General features: G+C 32.1%; 1 protein-coding gene across 10 annotated transcripts in view; it reads right to left on the bottom strand.

Annotated features, from left to right (window-relative positions):
• Positions 1-25,293, bottom strand: part of MPHOSPH9 (M-phase phosphoprotein 9) — a 56,589-nt gene that overhangs the window by 30,435 nt on the left and 861 nt on the right. For 7 of the 10 annotated variants that reach the window (XR_004231270.1, XR_004231271.1, XR_004231274.1 and 4 more), the window contains exons 1-10: positions 23,698-23,807; positions 20,836-20,995; positions 15,955-16,044; positions 15,145-15,683; positions 13,590-13,713; positions 10,277-10,364; positions 9,284-9,390; positions 3,540-3,665; positions 2,611-3,062; positions 1,881-2,036 (exon numbers count right to left, since the gene is read on the bottom strand). Coding sequence is in view for 5 of the 10 variants with exons in the window: in XM_031948460.1 (XP_031804320.1) it covers positions 1,881-2,036; positions 2,611-3,062; positions 3,540-3,665; positions 9,284-9,390; positions 10,277-10,364; positions 13,590-13,713; positions 15,145-15,683; positions 15,955-16,044; positions 20,836-20,995; positions 23,698-23,807 (1,952 nt within the window). In the remaining 5 variants the exon portion in view is untranslated. Of the gene's footprint in view, positions 1-1,880; positions 2,037-2,610; positions 3,063-3,539; positions 3,666-9,283; positions 9,391-10,276; positions 10,365-13,589; positions 13,714-15,144; positions 15,684-15,954; positions 16,045-20,835; positions 20,996-23,697; positions 24,082-24,751; positions 24,949-25,293 lie in introns of those variants that run through there. The other 3 variants (XM_031948462.1, XM_012542465.3, XM_031948461.1) reach the window with 3 other exon arrangements.

The raw sequence follows: 25,293 nt of genomic DNA, 5'->3' as shown, positions 1-25,293 counted from the left end.
TAGTTGAATTGAATCAATCACTGGATTCTTATCTTGACAAAAGTATTCCATCTGCTGCCTCATATTCAAAATCAAAAGCTTGCTAAAAATCTTGAGAATGTAATAAGAATCTGATCCCAATACTGTAAAGCTTCATGTGAAAATAACTAATTCCACATGAAGTAGATTTTCTAACTACCTGGTCAATTTACAAAAACAATATAAGGGGGGGAAAGATTAAGTAAAACAATTCATTATCTGCCATGCATGTGACCAAACATGTTGGAATAGTCTCTGTGAAAGATTTTATTCTCAATTTTATTTAAAAATTGATTAAAAATTACTGCCAAAGTGCAAAGATAACAGTTGTCTGCTACAACAACTACACAAGATGTCAGTATCACATTTAAGATGCCAATAATATTAATTCCTATCATCCTAAAATAATGAAATTTGATAGTTTTTAATAGATGGCAAAATTAACTATGTTATTAAGCTTAATAGTCAACCCAATTTGAAGGAAATTTTAAAAATTTGAAGGAAAATTTAGATTCAAGCTAGAATTTTCTAAAAAAAAGAGTAAGAATATAAACTAGAGTCTCAAAAGATGATAAAAAGTGCATCATGAAGTCTAGCTTGTGATCAAAGAACACACTATATATAGCAGTAGTAAAAGTTTCTCAACATGGCTTATAATACTAGAACAGTCTGTTAATTCCACACTCCTGAATCCAGGATTATAAAGGACACTGTCAAATGAGTTGGTACAGGAAATACTTAGAATTCAGATTTGCAATTTTCAATTCCACCATTATCCATAATCAGCCATGAAAACAGGGCTTGAAGGGATGTTCGAATTAATCTAATTCCCTCATTCTACAAGTGGTAAACAGAGCATTAAAGGGGTAAAAAGTGATTTGGTCAGTCACACAGGTAGGTGGCCACAGAATAGTTTTTATAACTTTCCATTCCATCTAATTAACTTTCCTTTGCCGACTTCTGGATTTCAAAAAGCTCCTCTAGGAAGGAGCTGACTTAGCAGAAAGGCATGTCTGTGCTCACTGACCCCTAGAGAGCCCTATAACTAGTTTTCCCAATGATAGCTAGAACTGAGTAGAATGTAGACTCCTTCAGAGCAGAAACTAGGTCATTTGGTAATCTTACCATACCACCTTGGCACATAGTAAGCATTTAATGCTGGTTAAACTGAAACCCCTGTTCTATAGAATGTCCAGTATTAGCTAAAAATTTTCCTAATCAAAAGACATAACCCTGAAAAGCACAAAGAAAATGAATATTTGATCAAAAAAAAATTTCCGCTACCAAAACAATCACTATTATATTGTATGCATTTTTGAAGTTTCCCTCTAAAATGCAGGTTATTTTGTGTGTTAATTACCTAAAGTTATCTAAAGTTTTTGTTCCTTCTAGGATCTTGTCTCTTATTTTAAATATCTTTTTTATACAGGAGATCTATTTCTTTACTCCCACAAATTTCTAAAATTATACCAATAGTCATCTGAGCAGGAAAGGAACAAACTGTATCTTGAAATATTCCCCATTTATAAAGAACATTCATTTTAATTGTTAATTTAATTACCAGGTTGGTTTATATTTCAATGGATCCATAAGACCTGATGGTGTCTTCTTAGCCTGCGTGACTTGTCCACAGCTCTCATAATTCTTCAAAGAGTATCAACTCTAAAAACTACAAGCTTTAAGTCCAATTCCACTCACAGAGTCAGCAGTTAAGCTAAAATTTTAAAAATATTTTCTTTGGTGTGGATAAACCATTTTTAAAAATTTTATACTTAATGGTACCTATGCATTTAGAGAAAGAATCATATCTCAAATTAGGGAAACTTTCATTTTATAGGTTAAGTCATAATAACACATTCTACCTGTCTGCAAGACTCTGGTTGGTTTTCTTCAAATCACCATATGAAGATGCTTCATTTATCTCTAATTGTTGCTTCAGGTTATGTATCTCTGAGTCATAATAAGCCCGGAGATCAGCTACATGTCGAGCATGCTTCTCCCTCAGGTTCTGCCTCATTCTGTTCAAAAGGGGGCAAAAGAGAATTAAGTATGAATCAAAGTTAAGAACGCATCGGTTCTTTATGTGCCTATCCATGACAGACGTTTACAATGGACATTAAAATAAATTTATGGTTAATTTATTTGTAATATCATAAATGCTATTAATATCTTTAAAATGTCTCCTAAAACTTTTTTCTTTTATATACAGATATATTAAGATATGAAATGCAAATACTAACATTTTTTCATTGTCTTTTGATCCAGAGTTCTTCTTTCAATGTGGCAGCAAATTTTTGCCCATAAAAACAGGAAATTCATCTACAACAAAATCATGGAGACTACCCATGTACATGAAGGGAAAAATTAAATGACTTGTTTGCCACAGTCACTACTACAGTAGTACACACCAGACACAGTACTGGAACCACATTTACCTGACTCTGATGCTGGCCTGCCTCCACTATCTATTCACTATCTACTCTCTAATATGTATTCATTATCTACTCTCCAATATGTATTCATTATCTACTCTCCAATATATAAGAGAAAAAAACAAACAAGATTGATAACATTTAAAAAAAACATACATACTTGGATAATGCTACTGGGTCTTCCATGCAAGACATTGAAACACTGCCATCTGGCAAAATGTTGTCTACACTTGCAAGTCGGGAATTAGTGACGGTGGTTGAATTGTTTTCTTCATCTTCAGTGTTGAATGAAATTTCATTACTAGCAACAGTATGTGCTAATGGAAAAGAAGAGCTGATCCTATTTTCATTCTGGAGTGCATGACTTTGCCAAGAGTCTATAGGTAAAGTTTTAATATTTGAAGGATATTTGGGAGATCTATCTAACTGAGAAGAGGTGAGATTACTTATTTGGGAAAACGAGTCTATGTCAGAGTGACTAGAAGTACTAGGTTCTAACAGGGACTCTGGCAAGAAGGACAATCTGTCAAGATTACATCGAAAGTTATTTGATTGAATCCCTGAAATCTGTTGATTTTGCTTCCTGTGTAGGGCTGGATCTAAAGTCAATACCTAAAAGTAAAAGAAAACAAGAATAAGGAATGATATTTAATGCTTCTTTTAAAATGAAAAATGTTATTAATATGTTACATATAGTTTATCAAAAATTCAGAATCCAAAGCACCTTATATTTTGAGTTTATCATATTCAGATAACAATCCATACAGGAAAAAACCAAGTAGGTGAAGAAAGCATATTATTCAGATTCGTACACATACTTGGCAGGGGCCACTTACTAATTCAGGACATTTATCTTAGATGGGCTCTGCAGGGAGACAATTAGTTGGCCCAGAACCGAATAAGGAAGGAAGAAATTGGGCTTAATCACATTCAAGAAATAAAAAATTTAACAGGCACTTTCAACAATCTTAAACTTTTTAACATCAAAATTCTAGAAAATATGTACATGAATCATGGAAAATAATGTGTTAGGAGAATCAGAATTGTAGATGACCCAAAAAACAATAAGAAAACATTTGAAGCCCTTACCTCTGGTGGGTGACTGGGATTAGAAGTAGTTGCAAGAGTCCATTCAGATAACTGCTTATTTTTCCTTTGATTTGTATGATAAATATCCTTTAGTGATGGCAGCTTCATCTCATTAGCAGAATTAGGCTTTAAAAATATAAAAACATTTTAATATGTGTAAACATTTTTACCTTGTTTAAATACATCACCAAAATACTAAATTGCAATTTAGAGATTTTAAAACTAGATCATGAAAATTAGCAAGGTATTGAAAAAGGCTATATAGATCACCATCTACTGTGAATGAAAGCCTCTGGGGGGGAAAAAAAAAAAAACAAAAAACTTTCCCAATAGGTGTCTTCTATTGGTTCCCAGGAAACAAAAGCAGAAATTATAAGAAAAAGCTGCAAAGAAGAAAATTTTGCTTGGATGTCAGGAAAAACTTCCTTTTCAGGCTACTTCAGGAGGTAGTAAGTTTTTTGTCTTTGATCAAAAGCTACATGATAATTTCTTGATGTTCAAGTATGAATCATATTTTATGGTTATGGAAGTACCTGACAACTACAATTTCATTGTTCTATGGTTTCACAATTCATAATCTAAATTATCTTTCAAAAACAAAAATCTTGCTAGCTGTTGATTTTGTTCTATTTTAGAACTAGATTGAAAGCTGATTTGAGTTTTCAGCAATCTTCAAACAAAGACCAGGAACATTTCACTAATGTATTTAATAAATCTTAATATTTTTACTTTTCCTTTCAAAAAAGACCAAACATTTGAAAATAGACAAGATGTTCTGCTGAGTGACTAGAGACAGACAGGTCAATTAAAAAGTTCCAAAAAGAAGTTTATCATTTTTGCATAAAGTTGTATTAAAAACAAAAGAACTTTTTAGTCTTAGTATTTTAGTATTTTTAATGACCAAGCTTGATCTCAAAGAAAAATGCACCTATACCCTCCCATCCCCATCTTTGCAAAGGTGGGAGGGAATAGGAATGTATAAAAATGAATAATACATGTCATACATGGATGATATACTGATTGCTTTGGGAGGGTTACATTTTTATATTAAAGTGATATAAACATTTAAAACTAAAAAACTTTTTAAAAATGTCAATAGGAACGTCATAAAAAGTCACAAGAATTGTTACTTTATGAAAGAATCTTATTTTTTTCTCCATTAAAAAAAAAACTTTAGATCTACATTTTTCTCTGAGCAGGATGGATATTAGTGAAAGACAAAAAAAATTTCAAAAAAAAAAACAAAAAAAAAAACACTTCTTCCTAACTTCACATGAGAATTCAAACAGCTTTTATAACAAATTTTAATCATGTTTATCTACTTGGAAAAAGTCCAAGCAGATGAGGATCAATGACACTCTTCCTGCATTTATTTCACAGGAGTGTCTGAGAATCTGTTTTATGCTGAAAAGGCTAAAGGAAGACAAGATCCATTCAGGAATACACTAAGGAAGGGCCAAACTAGAGATTCTACTTCAACAATCCAATAAGGCAAAATACTCATTTTCTGGACACAGTAATAAGCTTAAAGAATACAAAATCAAATAGAAATGCAATGAGCATTTATTAAAAAAAAACTTTTGTGTGCTGAGTATTATTACTAGGCTCAGAAAAAAAAAACCTTTTGGATTTCCCCTGACCTTACTTAGTATAAGACAATACAAATACAGATAATAAAACATAAGTACATTAACATACAACAAAGTGGTATGTGAGATATAAGAAGGAAGAGCCTACCAGTGCCAGTATGGAAAAGAGAAGACAACAAGGATCAAGAAAGGCTTCATTTAAGAGATGGCTTTTAATGCAAATTAAGACAATTCTGAGATACCGCTATACACCTCTCGATTGGCTAAGATGACAGGAAAAGATGATAAATGTTAGAGGAGATATGGGAAAACTGGGACACTAATACACTGTTGTTGGAGTTGTGAACTAATTCAACCATTTAGAACAGCAATTTGGAATTATACCCAAAGGGCTATCAAACTGTGCATACATACCCTTTAATCTCTCTCATATTTAGCCTATATTGGATTACTTGCTATCTAGGGGGAGGGAGTGAAGGGAGGAAAAAAAATTTGGAACACAAGGTTTTTGCCTAGGTGAATGTTGAAGACTATCTTTGCATATATTTTGACAATAAAAAGTTATTTTAAAAAAGAGAGATGGCATTTAAGCTGAGGTTTAAAGGCAAGTAAAAATGCATGAGGCAGAGAGGGAGACCATTCTGAACACAATGAATAGTGTACAGAAAAGCAAAAACAAAGCTCTGAAAGTTCAGTGCTTGTTCAGGAGCAGAGGTAATCAGTCCAGTTCCTGGAAGGAAGTAAAACTTTAACTATCACCTCAAAGGCACATATATTATTCTGGGATGGATTGGAATATGAACTGGAATGAGCCAAGTAGAGATAGGAAGACACATAAGAAAGCCCCTATAAACAGTCCAGGAGGAAATGGAGACAAGTACAGACAGCTTTTTCTAGGGAAAAAGAAAAGACAGTAGGATCTAGTTAAGGCTTTTGAAGAATAATATTGAATTGAGCTTGTTTTGGAGAAAGCAGCAAAGGAACAAGTAGGTAATCTAACAAAAAGCAAAGAGTTTTAGTTTGGCTAGACCACGGTGTGAATATTCAGAAAAGCTGGAAAAATAGTCTAAGGCTAAGCGGTAAAGTGTTTAAAAAGCCTCAAAGAAGCATTAATATTAATATTTTATCCTAAATTAAGAAAAAAGCCACTGGAGCATACTAAATCAGGAAGCAGCACATTTTGCCTGCACTTGAAGAAAATCATTTTGGCAGCTAAATGGAGAATTGAAGAAAGTCTTGAAGGGAGGGGGCAAGGAGATCAATTAGAAGTCCGCAACAATTTCTTAAGCAAGAGGTGACAAAAGCAGTATGTCTTTGTGTGTGCACACACTCGCCCAGAAGGGGGCAGATGTAAGAGATGCTGTGGAAGACAAAATCTAACAATTGAAATGATATGTGGGAAGAGGCTGAGTAACACTGAAGTTACTAATATGGGAAATTGAAAAAATGGTATATTGTTTGCTATTTCTCTTCAAGGAAAATAAGCATTCAAAAGAGAAGGTGGTTGGGGGAGGAAGGGAAATAAAGAGCTCTAGGTCAAGTATCTATGGCACACATCCAATATGAAAATATTCAATAGGCAGATGGTAAAACTCAAGAGAAATGTTGGAAAATGAAAATATAAATCTCTAAGTCTTCAGCATGGAGATGATATTAAGTCCACAGGAATAGAGAAGGTCCCCAAGTGATCAAGTAAAGAGAGAAATGAAGAAGACCCAGGAAAGAACCCTGGAGTCGATTCTGAGAGACGTGATATGGTTGATGAGACTGCAAATCCAAAGAGATTTCAAACAGAAACAGAACCACAAGAGAGCAGTGTCATGAAAACCCAAAGAAAGGATATCTAGAAGGTAGTCAGCAGCATCAAATACAGCAGAATTATCAAGAATAAGGATTGAGGGGAAAAAAGCATCAATTTAGAAATTAAGAGATCATTGGTAACTTTGGAGAGAGTAATATGTTCAGTGAGAAAATCTGACAATCAGACAATTAGGCTAAGGGAATATATTTTGAAGAAGGATTAGACTTGTTCCATTTGGTCACAGAGGAAAAAAATTGGAGTAGAATTAAAAGTAGGCAAATTTAGGCTTGACATAAAAAGAACAACTTTCTAATACTTAGCTATCTAAAAATGAAAGTTGATTTCAGGATTAATGGTTCCTCTCTCACAGGTCTTCAAGCAAAGACTGTATTACCTCTTAGCAAGTAGCACTTTGTGCCAGTACTGCTTAATAAAGGCTTATGTAACTAGAATGGTCAGCCTGGACCATTGGGCTTCCTCCTAATCCTGAAATTCTCTGATTCTGTGAATGGGATCAAGGGCACAAATAAAAGGATTAGCTTCTAAAAGGGCACTTTGTAGCTAAAAGAAGTGTGTTTAATGAAATGATGATATTTACATGTTACATAGACTGAAGTAAAAAACCTCTGAGAACTCATTTTTAATGACCCCAATCTCTTAATACAATAGCAAGTTATTTTATCTGCTAAAAATATGTGTGAAGAAACAGAATTGGGGTTAGAGAAGCAAAATTTGGGACAGTGAGCATGAGGAATACAATAGTGAGTCAAAAATCAATTTCATAAACACCCAGAAAAGGGATGCCTCATCAAAAGATTATGGAAGAATACACAAGAGTTTTAGTGACTGCAAAGTCTAATACGATATAGCAATCAAAAAGGGCTATATTCCAAAATAACTGTATGGACATGCACACATATATTGTATTTAACTTATACTTAACATATTTAACATGTATTGGTCAACCTGCCATCTGGGGGAAGGGGTGGAGGAAGGAGGGGAAAAGTTGAAACAAAGGGTCTTGCAATTTTCAATGCTGAAAAATTATCCATGTATATATCTCGCTAATAAAAAGCTATATAATAAATAAATAAATAAATCCCAGTTTAAAAAAAAAAAAGGCTATATTCTTCCTTAGGCCATATGTGGAGTACAGTGTTCAGTTCTGAGCATCTAGTTTTAGAAAAACATAGATAAGTTAGAAGCATGTACAAATGAGGGTGATCAGAATACAGAGAAGGAGAAAATGTTAAAAAACTGATTTAAGGAATGTCCCTATGAAAAAGACTTAAAAGAAACAAGTTAATTATCTTTGCTATTTGAGGTTTGATGTAAGCAAGAATATCTTAAAGATTATTCAAGATATCCAATAGTGAAATTACCCAACCAGCTGTTGGAAATGTTGTGATACATTTTCTTGTGGAGGTACAGCTTTGACTATATGACCTCTGAGGCCCTTTCTTAGCTCCTAGAGTCTATAGAAGGGCAAAGACTTGTCATTCCCAGTGTTTGCAGACATATGACACATTGTTTGAGTATTTACCGCTTAAATGAAGAGCACAACACAAAATGGACAAAATGATTCTAAGACCTAATTAGACTTTTCCTTTCTTTCTCATTCATTGCCATCTTACTTAGCATGGCTATCTAGTCTTTCCCTCTCTTTTCTCCCTCCCTCCCCTTGCCATTTTCATTTCTTTTATTTCCTTTCCTTATCCAGCCCTTCCCAATCTCTTCTTAACTCTTCTCTCTTCAATCACATTTTAAAATTACATGCTGTTTTGTTAGTACCTACCATGTATGTACTACATTTTTTACATTCTGTAATTACCAAGGAAATGGGTTCTTAAGAGACAAGTCATTTCACTTTCCTGTTGGGATCGCCACTTTGTAGCAGAGTAGGCGCTATCCAAATATTTGTTGGTTGACTGATTCAGTGACTAGGTGGAAGGTTTCCTACCAATGGGAGACCAATTAGTTCAATATTTTTCAATTAAAAGCCTATGATTACAACACCTGGGAGTCAGGATTAAATGATTTAAAGCTAAAGCAGAATTGTTATCATAGACTCAAAAGAAATAGTATTTCAATAAAAACATTGCCATTTTAATTGATTTACTAAATGATTTATGTGGTTCAGCAAGGAACTGACAAATGAGATTAGATTAAGCAAAATTACTAACATCATAAACTTATCAGCATATTCACATTGCCATCCTAGTTTGAGTAAATAACAAAGCTTAAGCATATGAAACTGATAAGGATTAAAAAGTGGGATGAACCAATGGTTGGGGAAATCAAAATCTGAATTGGGCATTATAAAACATTTAGAAATGTGAACAAAATAAAAATACCTGGTTTGGTAACACTTTTGTGGAGTTGATATTCAAAAATGATTTTTCCAAAGATTCAGGCAAAGAGTCATATATATTCTTTTCTTGTAGTTTCCAATAATTCATTCCTAACAGGTAAAAGAACGGTGATTGAAAAAAAAGATGCTCATGAAAGAGAAGGAAAATGGGGAGAAGAAAAGTATGTAAGGAAAAGAAAAATAAAATAAAGAGCGAAGAGAATGCAGTTTCTAGTTTATGTTTTTCTTACTTATAGGAAATCATATATGTAACTACAGCATATTATGGGGCTATAAGACAAAAAGGAAACAGTTCTTGACCTCAAAAGGTCTATATTCTACTAGGGAGAAACAACAGGAAGACATAAACAGAGACAAAACATATACAGGAAATTTCAGTGAGAAACTGCAGAGTGAGAAGGAGGGATCAAGAAAAGTCTCATAAAAGACACTGAAATTAAAATGAGCTAAGAAGGAAACTAAAAATTCTAAGAGTTGAAAAAGGGTATATACAATGCTGAATTGCTGAATTTTCAAAATTCCTTTAAGAAACAGACAAAGAATAATCATACCAGAATACTTTCTTGTTGCTTTAAATACCTAAGTACAACTTAGTTATACTTAAATAATAAAGTACTACTTCCTTTTATCTTTATAGAATAATGCAGGAGTCCTCAAACTATGGTCCGCAGGCCAGATGCGGCAGCTGAGGACGATTATCCCCTTCACCCAGGGCTATGAAGTTTCTTTATTTAAAGGCCCACAAAACAAAGTTTTTGTTTTTACTCTAGTCTGGCCCTCCAACAGTCTGAGGGACAGTGAACTGGCCCCCTATTTAAAAAGTTTGAGGACCCCTGGAATAATGTATAATGTTGAGGCAACTGAAGCTCCTCAGTATTTCTAATAATATGAGATTTCATTCCCAACTTAAGAATTTATAGGCAAATCTCTAACCAAGAATATAGAAAAGTTTTAAAATATCAGAAAAATATCATACCTGTTCCTTCAGATACCCAAGAACTTGGATTTTCATTTGGTTTATTAAGGTAAAAAGTATGAGGATATGTAGCAGCATTGAAGTCAGACTACAATTCAAAAAATATATATATTACTATAAAGTCAAGTTAAAACTTATTGAGCCCAATTTTTTAGCCTACTCAATGAGTAACATAAGAAAGCTCCCAAAATGTTTACAAAAAAGAAAATTTGGTTTCATTCATCACAAAAAATTACAGGAGAGAAATTAAAAAGAAAAAAAAAAAAAAAAAAAACAGAAGATGTTCATCCTTAAATCTATGATTAATTCTGCATGACATCTATTCCAGTGTCTAATTAGGGCATATTGTTTCACTCTATGAAACAAAATCAGGAGAATTGAACCAATTATCATTTAACAAATTCAAAACTACAACAGTTAAGCCAGCAGTTATTAAGAAGAACATTTAAGTAGTTATCATGAATATATAAATAGTAAATAAAATTAAGTTTCAAAACCAAAAAAGTAATAATCAATATTGGCACTTAAAAAAAATTTCGTCACAGATCTCAGTCGGCCCAAGGTGGACAGCAACAATCACAGCCTGAAGATAGTTCCACATTATCCAGAGTTTTCCTAACTCTGGATATTTCTAAATTTATTCTAAAGATGATTTCCTTAAAACTCTAGTCTTAAGAGAAATTTTTTATGTTAGATCAATAAAACTGTATATGTGCCAGGAAGGAGGATTAATAAGCCTCAGTCATATAAGGTACTATCTTACTCCCTTTTTCATTAGTCAAGAAAATTTATAAGCAGTCTTTTGCCTAAAGCTTTCAAAGTCACCTTTCTAGTCACCATAAAGATTCAATAATTCAAAAAAGTCAAAAAACGTGGATCAGGAAAAAATAAATCTGAGTAAGAAATTCTGCTCAGTTGCAATCCAGTAGATACAGAGGTGAGCTTATCTTTAACAGTTATCTGCTATACTCTTCTTAGAGAACAGGGGATTCACTGAAGAAAAAAAAAAAAAAAAAAAAAAGCTTGATTTTTAATGAGAAATAAAGTATAGAGCAATAAACAGTTCTTTTAAAAGATCAATCCTTTAAGTCCCTGAAGCTGTCACAATCCAAGTAGAAGAACCCTTAGTCTCCAAAATAATTTAAAAGAAAAAAACCCCACCACCACAAAGTCCTTCATCTAACAAGATGAAGGGCCTTCAAGAGCTTATCCTACAAGAACAACATTAACAAAGACAAGCATCCTTAGGATAAACTACATTTTTAAAACTGCCTCCAGAACAGTTTCAGCACAAATTATGTTTTTATATGAGTAGTTTTGATTGTTAAAGAAAGGATACCTTTTGTATTATCTAAACTAAAACCTGCCCCCCTTATAAACTTATAAAATCCTGAGGCAAACTTCAAGTGGTATCAAGTATCAATTGCTCCTTAACCTCAGACAGAAATTAGATTTCTGCAGGCCATATACTGATGTAGAAAACAACAAACTAATCTCTCTGTTTTACTGGATTTTTATATATTTTGTTAAATATTTCCTAATGACATTTTAGTCTGATTCCTACCTATGGGCAAGCAGTCTGTCACCTCTGATCTAGGCCAACTACTATCCACCAAGGAGGCTTCTACAACATTGTGCCCGGGGCCTATAGGGTCATCTCTAGGTAGAGGGAATTGATTCACTGGAGAGGTATATCCCATCTAATTTTGCCCACTTTTTATCACAATTAGTCTAAGTAATTTCACACCTCAAGCCTAGACCACCTAACACAGTCTACATGATGGTCTTAACTCTGTGGAGCTAAGCAGAGAACGGGACTAATCCCTTGTCTATACCCACATCTTTCAAAAATTCAATCTTTCTCTCAGTGGAAGCTCATGCTGTCATTCTAGAGCCTCCCAGCAAGGCAGAATCTGGCCAAATGACTCATTAGTCTGATCTAGTATGATACTGAATCCTCAGAATTTTTCAGCTACTTCAGCTACACTCCATAAGAACATTAGATTGCTGCATAGCTATGATATTCAACAAGAAACAAAACACAAGAAAATCCAGTCACTCAGTTAAACTGCATAACAACAAAAAAGTTTATATTTGAAAAGTTTACCTGAAAATTCTCCAACAAAAAAGCTAGAGATAGGTAGAAGAAAAGTGACTACTATGTGACTGAGAAAGCATTTTTTGGGGAGTGGGGCTATTCTCTCAATCTAGCAATTATTCAATCAGTCTAAATTTTCCCTGCAGATTATGCAAAGTACCTTCACCCCAACATTATCATATAAGGTTATGTTGGAATCGCCAATGCATTAAAGGATATTTCTGATTATGTGTCACTTTGTTTCACCTCAAAAAGGAAAGTTAACATTGTTTTCTATACTTTTAATTTTCCTTCCTTAAAAAAAAAAAATCTGGAAAAAAATTTTAAAGAAGTCACAAAGATTTGTTAAATCTTTAAATTGAAGAGAAGAAAAATTAAAAGAATAAATAGTGCCTTATTTATGAAAGCTGAGTGAATGGCTTTTTAAATTCTTGCTTCCTGATAGGTTGCTACAAAGACTGAAAAATGCTCTTGGGAATGGGGTAAAGGAGATATATGAATTTTCTAAAAGTTTATAAAGATCAAAACTTTGCAATTTATTTGTACTACACTAAAACTGATACTTTTATGACAATTAAGGCCCAAAGAAACTTTTTACTTACTTTTACCAATTAAATGAGATACACAGAAAGTCAAATGACAAGTATGACAAAAGAGCCCAAGAAACACTGACTGAAAAGATGCTTTAAGATTTAAAATCCTGGGACTTTTAACTACCCTTTAATATTAGATACAAGTGCTATGGAAATAAAGGGACACATAAATTCATATTTTAGGCAACTATTTCAGTATTTCTAAAATTTTGATACTTATTTACATAATATTTTCAATTTAATAAAACGCTATCTTTTTAATGTACCAATTATACATATCAGTACATTAAAAATATCTGCCAGTGAAAATTTTACTTAACTTTAAAATTTTCAGAGTTAAATAATAGGTATATCATTAGATGTCAATACTTGCAAAACATGAAATAGTGCTTTAAAAACGATTTTAAAAAATAACCTCAGCTCATAATTTTTATTGACAGCCACCTACATAACAATTGTTTATAGCAACTTGTTATTTCTAATCTTTACAAAGCCCAGAAAAACTGCTTGTCAGTGGAACAAACTAATAATAGGATAAAAACAAATAGAAATAATGATGACATAACACTATCCCAATATAATCATTAGTATAGAAATATGCCAATTTTAAGTTACCACCTACATCCTCAACTGTTGATTTTTTCCTTTGTTCACTTCCTTGAGGAGATGTGATAAATGCCTCTTCAATATGTACTCTCTTTGGCTGATTTTGTTTCAATTTTTGTGCCCATGATGTTAAAGATTTGCTATTAAAAAGCAGAAAACAAAAATTAGTTCTTTTATATGTCATGTCACAGAGAAGTAGAATGTGGTGGTAGAGTAGTAGGGTGTGTGTGTGGGGGTGGGGTGTTGGGAGTGGTGGGGGTATGTGTGTGTAAGGGGTGTACCTCTCTCTCTCTGAGTTCAGTTTTTTACTAACAGTGGTAATGATGTATCATTAACCTGCATTTATCTACTTGTAGATTTTTACTTATTCTCCCTTAGCATAAAAACACACTGACTACTGATGACTTGTATCTTGTGGCCATAGAATGCCTGTGACTGATTAACTGATCCATGCAGAACAATGTTTGACCTAAAATAAAAATATATTTTGTCACTGCCTAATAACATCTTTAAGATAATTATACTAATCAACAGAAAAGGTCTGTGAAATGCAAATATATGTATATATGAAATGCATATGTGTTTATTATATGTAAATGTAATATACACATATACACAAATATAAAACTGAATTTCACAAAACAGATAAATTAGGCAGTATTTGCAAAATAGATTCACCATCAAATTTCTTTATTAAGTGATTAACTCCTGGAGAAACAGAAATGTAATCCAATTTACAATTATAGTTACATACATTTTGTTAAGACATCAAATATATTATAAAGATATAATTGTAAATATTTCTCTATTTTAAACACATGCATAACAAAATTCCACAAAATCTAAAAAATGTAAAAATTGTTTTTTTAATAGTGTCAAATTATTGTTAAATACAATAGACTTTCTAATTACTCCTATTTTGAGAATACAATTTGTAATAATCTAGCATAAACAAAGAAATTCAGACTTTATAAGATGCATTTGAAAAAATTATTTTATCAATCAAGTTTTTAATAAACATTTCCCATATGCCAGTCACTATGTTAGCTCTATCTAGATGCTAGAGATACCTCAGAGTAACTGACTGACCATCTCTACGAAAGAATTCTTCTCTGATGTCTAATAGTGACATAAAAATGTCTCTCATAAGCCAAAAAGGTGCAGAGAGCCAGATCTGGTAAGCCTTATCCAAGCTGCAAAAACTTCAGGTAGAGGGCAGTGTGTTTGTATATTTCCTCTAGGAATATATGGTATATATGTCAATCTCTAGGTATTTATATTATCTACCCAAACTGATAACAAATGGAATAAATTTTTCTAGCCATAATCCTCCAAGACTATCTAACCCTAAATGTTAGAGAGATTATAATCTGCATCTTGGGAAGAAGCAACCATAGCCATAAAATCACAAATCTTTGAAGCATTAATTCAATTACCTATTACCTGCCAATTAGCATTATCTGTTTTGAAAGGCTATTATCTAAAATATTTCAGGCCTTTTGATAATATTCCAAATGAAAGTATTTCATAAATGAATAATTATTTTCAAAGCATGAAAAATAATAACTCACTTGTTTGGTTTTCCACAATGTGCTTCAGAAATCTTATCTTCACTGGTAAAATTATGTTCATATTCACCAGGAAAAATAGAAACGTCCTCTTTGAGTGCTGAGTCATACTCTTTTGTAGCTTGGCTACATAGGCTCTTGTTCTTGATATCGCTTACAAACGAATCCTTCTGGGGCATAGGGATTATATGTTTGCCTTTGGAAATGTCTTTGTGCTCCTTGAATTCTTTTGAGTCTTTAGGTTTGTAAGGATTTCGTTCTGAGATAAAAAAATTACTATATCCACCATTATTCATTGAAATATTATCCATAATGGTGTCTTGATGTGAAGAAAATGTGTTTGGCCGAATTTCAGTTTCTTTAAGTTTAGAATAGTTGGCAACGTACTCATTTCTTTCACAGTTTTCAGAACACAACCCCATTTGACTTTCTAATGTAGAAAAATTGCTTGTCAGTTTGTCAGGGGAATGTCTGCTACTGGAAGGCCATGGAGCTTTACTCTTCTGTAACTTAACTAAATTTCTTATCTCTTCCTCAATAAGCTGAAAATAAAATGCAGGAAAATGTGTAAGAAAAACAAGAAAGCAAATAAAACAATGCTATCTGAACATATTATTACAATATTCATATATGAAACATATATTCATATATTTTACATATTGTTATGAAATACGCTCTAGCTAAAACATTTATTCTAGAACACTCATTTATTTGTACAAGACATATTATATATGTCAGTAGAGTTCAGGGGAACAGGAAAGTGAAAATACACAAAGGTAGAGGAGAGCTGAACATGTGTAAACAAGTTCTCACTTTGAGTTGGTTATTGAACTGTTCTTGCTGTGCAACGATCTGCTGTGCTCGCTGTGCTTCCACCAAACTGAAGAGCTGTAACCACTTAGCCTAATAAATGTTTTAAAAAGAATGATTCAAAAGAGAAAATTTGTCTTAGTTATATGACAGTATGTACAATATGAGGTAATAATAATGGCAACATTTTGTATCAAAATATGTCATAACTAAAAAAGCTACAATAAAGAATTTCTTGAGCAGGACCATTATTATATAGGATCATTACATACTTCAACAATAATACTATACGATGACCAGTTCTGATGGACCTGGCCATGCTCAGCAACGAGATCAACCAAATCATTTCCAATGGAGCAGTAATGAACTGAAGCTGCTACACCCAGAGAAAGAACTCTGGGAGATGACTAAAAACCATTACATTGAATTCCCAATCCCTATATTTATGCCCACATGCATTTTTGACTTCCTTCACAAGCTAATTGTACAAAATTTCAGAGTCTGATTCTTTTTGTACAGCAAAATAACGTTTTGGTCATGTATACTTATTGTGTATCTAATTTATATTTTAATGTACTTAACATCTAATGGTCATCCTGCCATCTGGGGGAGGGGGTGGGGGGTAAGAGGTGAAAAATTGGAACAAGAGGTTTGGCAATTGTTAATGCTGTAAAGTTACCCATGTATATATCCTGTAAATAAAAGGCTATTAAAAAAAAATTGCAGATGAGGAAGGAGGTGGGAGCAGGGGCCCATTGTGAATAAAGCTTTTAAATTAAGTTTAAAGACTGAGGCAAGAAAAAAAAAAAAGCAAATGCTCTTATACATCTTAGTAAAGTAGCATTAAAACCACTCATTTTTGACCCATTAGTGAATATGCATTAAAGCAGCCTTTGAAGCAAAAAAAAAAAAAAGAATTTCTAAAAATAAAGATGACCAAATATAGGAATTCTTCAAAACTATTATACTTTAACTAGAGTTTGGAGAAAATGAATGAGAATGATATCTTCAAAACGACTTTCAATATCATTTGAAATATTCTATTTCTGGTGGCTCTTCTGTTGAAGTTTTCAATACTTTGGCTTGAAGTTTTTCTCGAGCTTCATTCTCCGTACCTCACCCATGCCAAAGACAAGATTTCTCAACAAATACTTTAAGTCTTTCTACTGAAAGAAATCCTACACCATAAACTCGAAGAATTCTTCTATACTGTGAATAATTACACCAAAATGTACTTTAAGTTGACAAAATCATATACAGAATTACTTTAAGTAAAACAAACTATAACAGAGATAAACAAATGAGCTATTCCATAAATCAGGGAATCCTAATCAGGCTGATGAAGCCACAGCATATCTTAAATATACTTAAATGCATAAAATAAAATATGTAGGATTATAAGAAAATCGGAAGTTAGTCAAAATAAAAATGTATTTTTCCCATCCAGTTTCATGGACCCTCTAAAATTTCATCCCTATTATATATGTTTGTGGTACACAATGATAGGAATTCTGCTCCCTTGCAGCTTTCTTTAGAAATTGTTTTCCACTGCAATCAACTAACCCTTATTAAATACTTATTATGCTCAAGGCAGTAAAAACTACAAAGAAATATAATTTTTAAGATGCTTTCTGTCTCAAGGGGTTTTATGTTTTCCTGGAATTCCATTACCCATTAAATTCATAATTCCAATAAATTCAAGTATTCAAATGATTACATCTACAGCAGAACAAAGTGTTGAAAATCAAAAATGAAAAACTAAGTTGTCTGGATAGTTTGTGTTCAATAGTAACACATTTTTACAACATTAAGATGGCTATAGTTTCAATATGTCTAAACAGATTATCCCATGTTTTAAGTTCTATGCAATGTAATACTGAAGAACAATATAAATCAAATTTTAAAAATATATCTCACTGTAGATGTGATTTGATTAAGGCAGATTAAACCCTGAGATAAGAATTTAATTTACTAAATCGTGATATAATAAGAAAATCAAGGGCAAATTTATATAAGTTCCATCTTTTTTGGCATTTTATATTAGTGAACCAATCTTTCAGGCTAACTTTCAGGCTAAATTTGTATTTTAAAAGCCTCTTTCTCAATTTTCTTTCTCCCCAAGTTAATAGAAATATATTTTTTTAGTTTATAATAACTGAAATTGACAATAAAAGATGAACAGGGAAGATATCTCACAGGAAAATAAAATGATTTTAAGTAAGTGACAGTAAATATTTCTCTTATACCAAGTAACTTTGGAACTATGCATACTAGGATAAATTAAACATTTTTTTCAAACTAGATTAAAATCTAAGTGTGTAAAACAAACTAAAATAGGGAAGAGATTATATGATTGACTTAATATGTTAATCTATATTGACTTAACATAATTAAGATGTTCAGTTTCTACAAATAAAAAAATATATTAATGTTAATTGAAATAGTGAACTGAACTAAATCAAAAGTGCAATATTTTATTCAAGTCTGGGATGAGAAAAGCAGCAAGCATAAAAGATAAAGCCTGCTTCATCTTAGAATAAGGAAGACCTGGCTTCAAATTTCTCCTCAAACACCTTCTATCCATTCCATATATGTTATCTGTCCCATCAAAATGGGAGTTCCTTGAGAGAAAGAACAGTGGTTTTGCTTTTCTTTGTATCATCAAAACATGGCATAGTGCCTGGCACAGAGTAAACACTTAAGAAATGCCTGGTGACTAAATGATGGTATGTCCATGAGTATGACATTCCATCTTTCTAGTTCTAGTTTCTTCACCTGTAAAATGGAGTACAATAGCGTAATTGAAATAACATCCCTTTATTAAGTACCCCATTAAAGCTGAAAACACTCATAGTATATCCAAACCAAAATTATTTGCACACACTAATTATGGCACTATATTGTTGCTATACTATTATTGCTTTAGGATTCAGACTATTGAAAAAAAAATCACTTTCATATCTACTTTATCTGATAATGAAATTTCTGCAAGATACATGAAATACAGATATATTCTCTATTAAATGTTATTTAAAACTTGTTATTAAAAGCATGTAGAAACATGGCTTTAAAAATATTGGTTTAAAAGGCCAATCAATTTATTTGTAGCAAATCTTAATATTATTTCAATTTTACTTCTTATATTCACAATTACTTGGTACTCTCAAATTATACAAAATTTTCATCTATTTAACACTGAACTAGATTTCTGCCTGAAGATATTTTGTATTATATCATACTATCCAAATGAAAACAGGTTTTTTTTCCCCAAACTTTGTATCAATTATAGGCAGAAAAGGAATAGAAACATTAACTTTATGTTAAAATTTCAAATAAATGAAAAGAATATGAATCATAAATTTAGAGTTGAAAAGGCTCTTAGAAACACTTCATTTCACAACCAAGAAAGCTGAAGCACAGCTCAACTTGCTTGCTCAATGTCCAGAAAGTAACAAGTGGCAAGATTTTGATTTGAACCAATGGTGACTTTGGACAAAAGTCCAATTCTTCTAAATTCATGTTATAAAGGCTAAAATACTTTTAACAAATTTTTCATTGAATTGGTGAATTAAGCATAGAATCAAGCAGTTCTTCCAAATTCAAATGAAAATGATTTGATGCTTATTACATGCCAACAATATGGGTTTTTATTTTTGTTTTCAAATAAACTGAGAAAAGGAAGAAAAAAGGAAGAAAAATGCGGTGTGAATTTGGATCCTTCCTTGAGACTTACTTATCCAGAGAAAAAATGAAAAGCAGTAAGTTCCTAGCTTAACCCATATGAGTTTATCAAAATTAATAAATCCTTATTTACTTTTAATTCATGTTAACAGATATTAGATGAATTTATCATATTTCTGATGATAAATTAAAAGTCTTCACTTCAGCAAACACTAACGAGATTAATATTAACAACAATAACAATAGCTAACATTTTATAGAACTTACCTATCCAAGCTATACTAAGAACTTTACAATTATCTCATTTATCCTCACATCAACCTTAAGAAGGTAGGTGCTTTTCTGATCCCTATTTTGCAGATGAAGAAACTGAGGCAAATAGAGGTTAAGACTTGCCCAGGGTCACATAGCTAGAAAGTGTCTGAGGCTGAATTCGAACTCAAGGAAAAGTATGTAAAAAAAATTCCGGTTACTTATATGGATTTTTCAATTTAACCCACATTTTATTTACTCTTCAATATAATAAGAATGTGTTGCTTGAGGTCTACCGCATGATTTGCCTTTCTTCAATACCAAATATAATTTGACAATAATCATTTAAAGCAAACCAAAATGAAGAATCTTAACAACTGCTATAATGAAATCTTTACTATAATTTAAATATCAATTCCAGCCAATACTAAGAAGTATTTTGAGAAAAAAATTTCAATATACAAATAAACTAAAACCAGGAATAAAGAGTTCATTTGTAACCATCATTCTAAAGAATATTCAGTGACATAAAAAGGGACCATAAATAAATGTGATAAGGTATTAAACAAAAGCTTTGGTTTACAATTATTTTTGAAAGTCTTACTTCAAAGTAAGCTTTGCATCACTGTTTTTCCAAATAAAATGTGAAATATGTACATCCATGATTTTTTAAAATTAGATTATTAAATTTAAAATCTTAAGAGCTTTTATGCTGCTCTGCAGAAATATGTCATACAAGTACAAACTCAATACAAGAACAAATTAGTAATGCAAAATACATCTACTTATTATGATGTTGCAAATATATGGATTTTGGTCATCTTTCATACTCTAAACATCCAACAAACCACAAAGAGACAGAATGAGAGAGAGAAAAAAAGAATTAAGGAAACTATAAAGTCAATTTTTTAAATTCTCTATAAAGAATTCTATTGAATCCCCCATTACTACCTCACACTTTCTCCAAATTTCAGAATCCTCCTCGCCACAATTTTGTAGATCTTGCATAAAAGAGGTTAGGACTTCAACTGAACTTTGAATTACAGGGATCTTGGTCTTCGCTGAGAGAGAGGACAACCCATTTGCACTTAGGAAGAGACTGTTTGTGCTTCTGTGAAAACATAAATAATGCAAAATTTTCTTCATTCTACTGAACTATTGAATAATTCACTAGTTTAGATTAAGCAATGCAGTACAAAACCACAGTATTTAATTCTACTAAATGGGATCTCGTTTGCTGAAAATCTGATCAGAGTATTATACATAAAGAAATTTAAAAATTGATAGCTTTCTATTTTAAAAAACAAAAACAAGTATTTCTTCAAAAGTGTCAGCTTTCCTGAAAATAAAAATAGAACAATAACAAAATGAATAAACTATGTCAAAACTTCCAGTTTCTCACACCTAAAGTATTATGAGAAACTTTTCACCAATGATTATTAAATTTATACTACAAAACATCTTTTAGAAATACAGTAAAATAGCTTCACTGGAATTCACTAATTTAGTTATAAATATATTGGAATGAAATTTATCTTTAAATTATTTATGAACGGGTGTGCTAAGCAAATAGTGTCAAAAATATTTAGACGATTTAATGTTAGCTTAAAAAGTTATGATATCACAAAAACTCTTAACTCTTCAAATCTAGGGCTGCAATCCAAAACAAAGGATAATTTGCTTCAGATTTTTGTATCAGTCAAGCTATAGAATAATACAAGCCTCCTCTCAGTAAAAGTTATAATAATCCAAAAGAAATCTTACTATCACACTGCAAAAAACAAAGTGGATGAAAAATGCATATTGTTCAAACTAAGCTAGCCTAAAGCTATTTGATAGAGAACCAGTCAAGTTAATTTATTTGTGAATGTGTATACACACACACACACCATGGATAGACCATGCAGTTGGATAAGGGGCTAGCTGAACCCAGAAATCCAGTATGACACTATGCTGGACTGATTTTGAGAAATAACACAGTACATCCACGTACATCGAAAGGCCCTTAATTTTATATAGTCCAATAGTCTCTACGTGATACTATATGGCTGTGTATCACAAAGTACCATCACCTCAAAAGAATCAAAATAAAAATTTGAAAAGAAAATAGAATGCTACAAGGTAAGAATAAACTGGCTATAATAAAAGAGACAGTTTTCAAAAATGTAAGACCAGAAAAGGAAATGATCAGTCACAAGCAAAAATGGGGGACAGCAGATGAACAAATGTCCCTCACTATGTATATGTGTGTGCATTTACTATTAGGTATACATAAACACATATGTAGAGTAGGTGTATATATAGAGACGTATATACATATATAATAAAAAGAATTGAAATTCATAGATTAGAACCTCTGTAGATAAGCTATGGAACAATGTGACCAAAAATCATATGAGAGGATGTGGGGAAGTTGCTATTTAGCCCTCTACAATGAGACAGTATCCACATCAATGAAATCAAATAAAACCATAATGAACATTTGATTTGTCTGAAATTATTTTATAAAAGTATGTGGCATAGAAGAGCATAGGGTTTACTTATGAATTCTTTCAAAAACCTAATCAACCAACACATTTATGACATCTTAGGAAGTACAACCTATGTTATATGTTAAGACTATATTTCAATATAAGATACAGATTAAAAACCTCAATCATCCTAAGTCCTTGGGAAATGCTCCATTTATGATCAAGTTTTCCATAAAGTTGAGAGTTCATCCTTTTTAAGTATCAGAATATTTATTTTAGCCAACATTGAGTAGAGATCTCTCCAAAATATCTTACAATTCTCACCTTTCCAAACTAACAGAATTTAAACTTTTCTTGATGCAGTGAGAAATCATTATGAATAATTGGGCTATAAAGTTGGTGAGTACTGCAGCGCTTTTATGATTTCTAAAACATTGTACATAAATTACCTCATCCACGCTATGACACATTAAAGAGAGGGCTCTAAGAACCCTAGTATGTATGTGGACTACTTGATGCTACATTAAAGACCCACTACACTTTTGAGATTTGTATTTTGTCTGTGTTTTTTTTCATTTTTTGCCCTTTTCTTTGATGTCAGGATATCAACTATCATTCTTTATGCTATCTATATAGCTGCCAAAGAATTTTCTCTCTCAACTTCTAATTTTACTATATACTGAATAAGAGTAATTTACATATTTCTATATAAAATAGAATCTAAATGATGAACTACAGACTCATGAGTCAAGTATGTAGAGTTTGTGATATCTATTTTAGATATCCAAAGATCTTTTTAATTTCTTTGAATTTCAGCCTCATTATAAATAAGTGACATTACTAAATAATATAGTTCCAAATAGGTAAAGCATTTTTATAATATAAACCACAATTGTAGTTTATAACTATAAGATCAAAATTTGAAAATATTTGAGGATATGAGTCCTAAAACTTCAAAGAAATGTGATTTTCAAAAAACAAACAAACCAAGAAGCAAAAAACCTCATGTATAAAACCAGAGATAAAAGAGCAAGTTACTATTTAGCTGTTCCCCGATAAAAGTAATATTTTAAAATATCTCTTGAAAAAGCTAGCAATATACAAGGAAAAGAGTAAACCAGATTACATCTGGTTATATAAAAACACTTTTAAAAAACTATAAAATTCTAAGGCCAAAAGATTATGATTTAAGGTGAATTGGAGTACTATCCAAATATACATATGATAAATAACATCTGTTGTTTGAGATATTTAATAAATTGCTGAATTGAACTGTTCAACTGAATTAACATATATTACTATATAATTCCTTTTAAATTTTTTCACGCTTTTCCATTGTTACCTGTTAGTATTTAAGCTATATCCAACAGAATTGTGAGTATTTCTGACATCAGATTCTATAGAAGATGGAAAGGTTTCTTGTTTACTTTTCACCAAGTCCAAATCTTCCATAGTTTATATCTAATAGGAATGTGGTTACATTCTCTTATTTGAGAAAGTAGCTTGACTTCATTGTTTGAAGAAACTGAATCCGATTCATCTTCAGGTACTTTATCATCTAGGGACATTTTCAGTTCCTAACATTCAGAAGCACCAAGTCCTAAGCTTCTAACAGATTCTGAAAAAATGAATGGAAAACACTTAAAAGCTACTAAATATTCTATTCTTCCAAGATGGGAAACATTTTATTTTTTGCACATAAATCCACATTTCAAATGATGGAACTAGAAAACAACATCACCTTCTTAGTGATATTACTCAATTTTCTTTTAAAAAAAAGAAAAAGAAAAAAAATCAATTTTCTAGAACAATTTTGTTACATAACCAAATAACAGTAACACTTGACTTTTAACCAGGGAACAGGGAAAAGTAATTCTTTTGGCTATTTGTAGTTTTGTATATAGATAACTTGTTGGCAAAAATAAGACATATCTTTTGCTAGTTACTAATTTGATTTCTTAATCTCTACAAATTAGAACTTGTGCTACACCAAAAGGCAAATAATAAATACTTGATGTGTCAATTCAAACAATATCTCCTTCAATAATCATAGGTCCTTAAAAAAAATACACACAAAACCAAAATTAAAAATCTAAAATTACAAAATGAATTTTATCCAAAGTTTGATTTTTTAACCATTTCCAACCTAGAGATATATATTCATAAATGGAGGATGATTAGGAACACCAAGCCACAACAAGGACATTTTCTACAGACACAAATATAAGAATAAAAGGGGAAATGAAGCCAGATAAGCAAATTCTCTTCGGGAGTTTTGACAATCACACCAGCTGACCAACACCATATTTACAAAAGAAAAAAAAAAAAAAAAAAAAAGCCCAGACAGCATCCACACTAGCAACAAAATAAAATAATCTGAATTTAAATCAGCTTGCCTCTTGTGTGTTGGATTTCTATCTGGAAAACAAGTCTTCTGAGAAGATGGATCTACATGTCAGGCTATTCCTCTCCCAGTGAGGTAATCTTGATGCAGCAGACGCAGATGTAAATCCAGCTGAAATTCAAAGGTGCTTTTCTAGTCAGAAGGCAAATAAGAAAACAGAAATAAAACCGAATAACCAGGTGCTGAATGTGGAATCTGTATGAATCAACCAGACTGCAAGTTCCGATACTGCAAACCTAGACCCGGGGATTGGGTTGGCTTGGTTTGGGTTTCTTCCCTGGCTCTGCCACAGGACACGGGTTTATCAGCTTTCGCCTCATCCTGCGAAAAGGAATGGGGGCGGAGGAAAAGGGTGGGGTGGAATTGAGGCCATCCGCCAGCATCCCACGAGTTGACCTCGCGCACGCGGGGGAGGGGAGGGGGGGGAGAAGGGAATGATGGCCTGATCTGTCACCCCCAGCCTGGGCAACCCATAACGGTCTGAAGGTGGAAGGCGATGGCAAGACTAATCAGGCTGAAACAGAGAGCAGCCAA

Source organism: Sarcophilus harrisii, chromosome 1 (genome assembly GCF_902635505.1).
Source record: "Sarcophilus harrisii chromosome 1, mSarHar1.11, whole genome shotgun sequence".
Lineage (NCBI taxonomy): Eukaryota > Metazoa > Chordata > Mammalia > Dasyuromorphia > Dasyuridae > Sarcophilus > Sarcophilus harrisii.
This window is presented reverse-complemented; position numbering and strand designations above follow the sequence as displayed.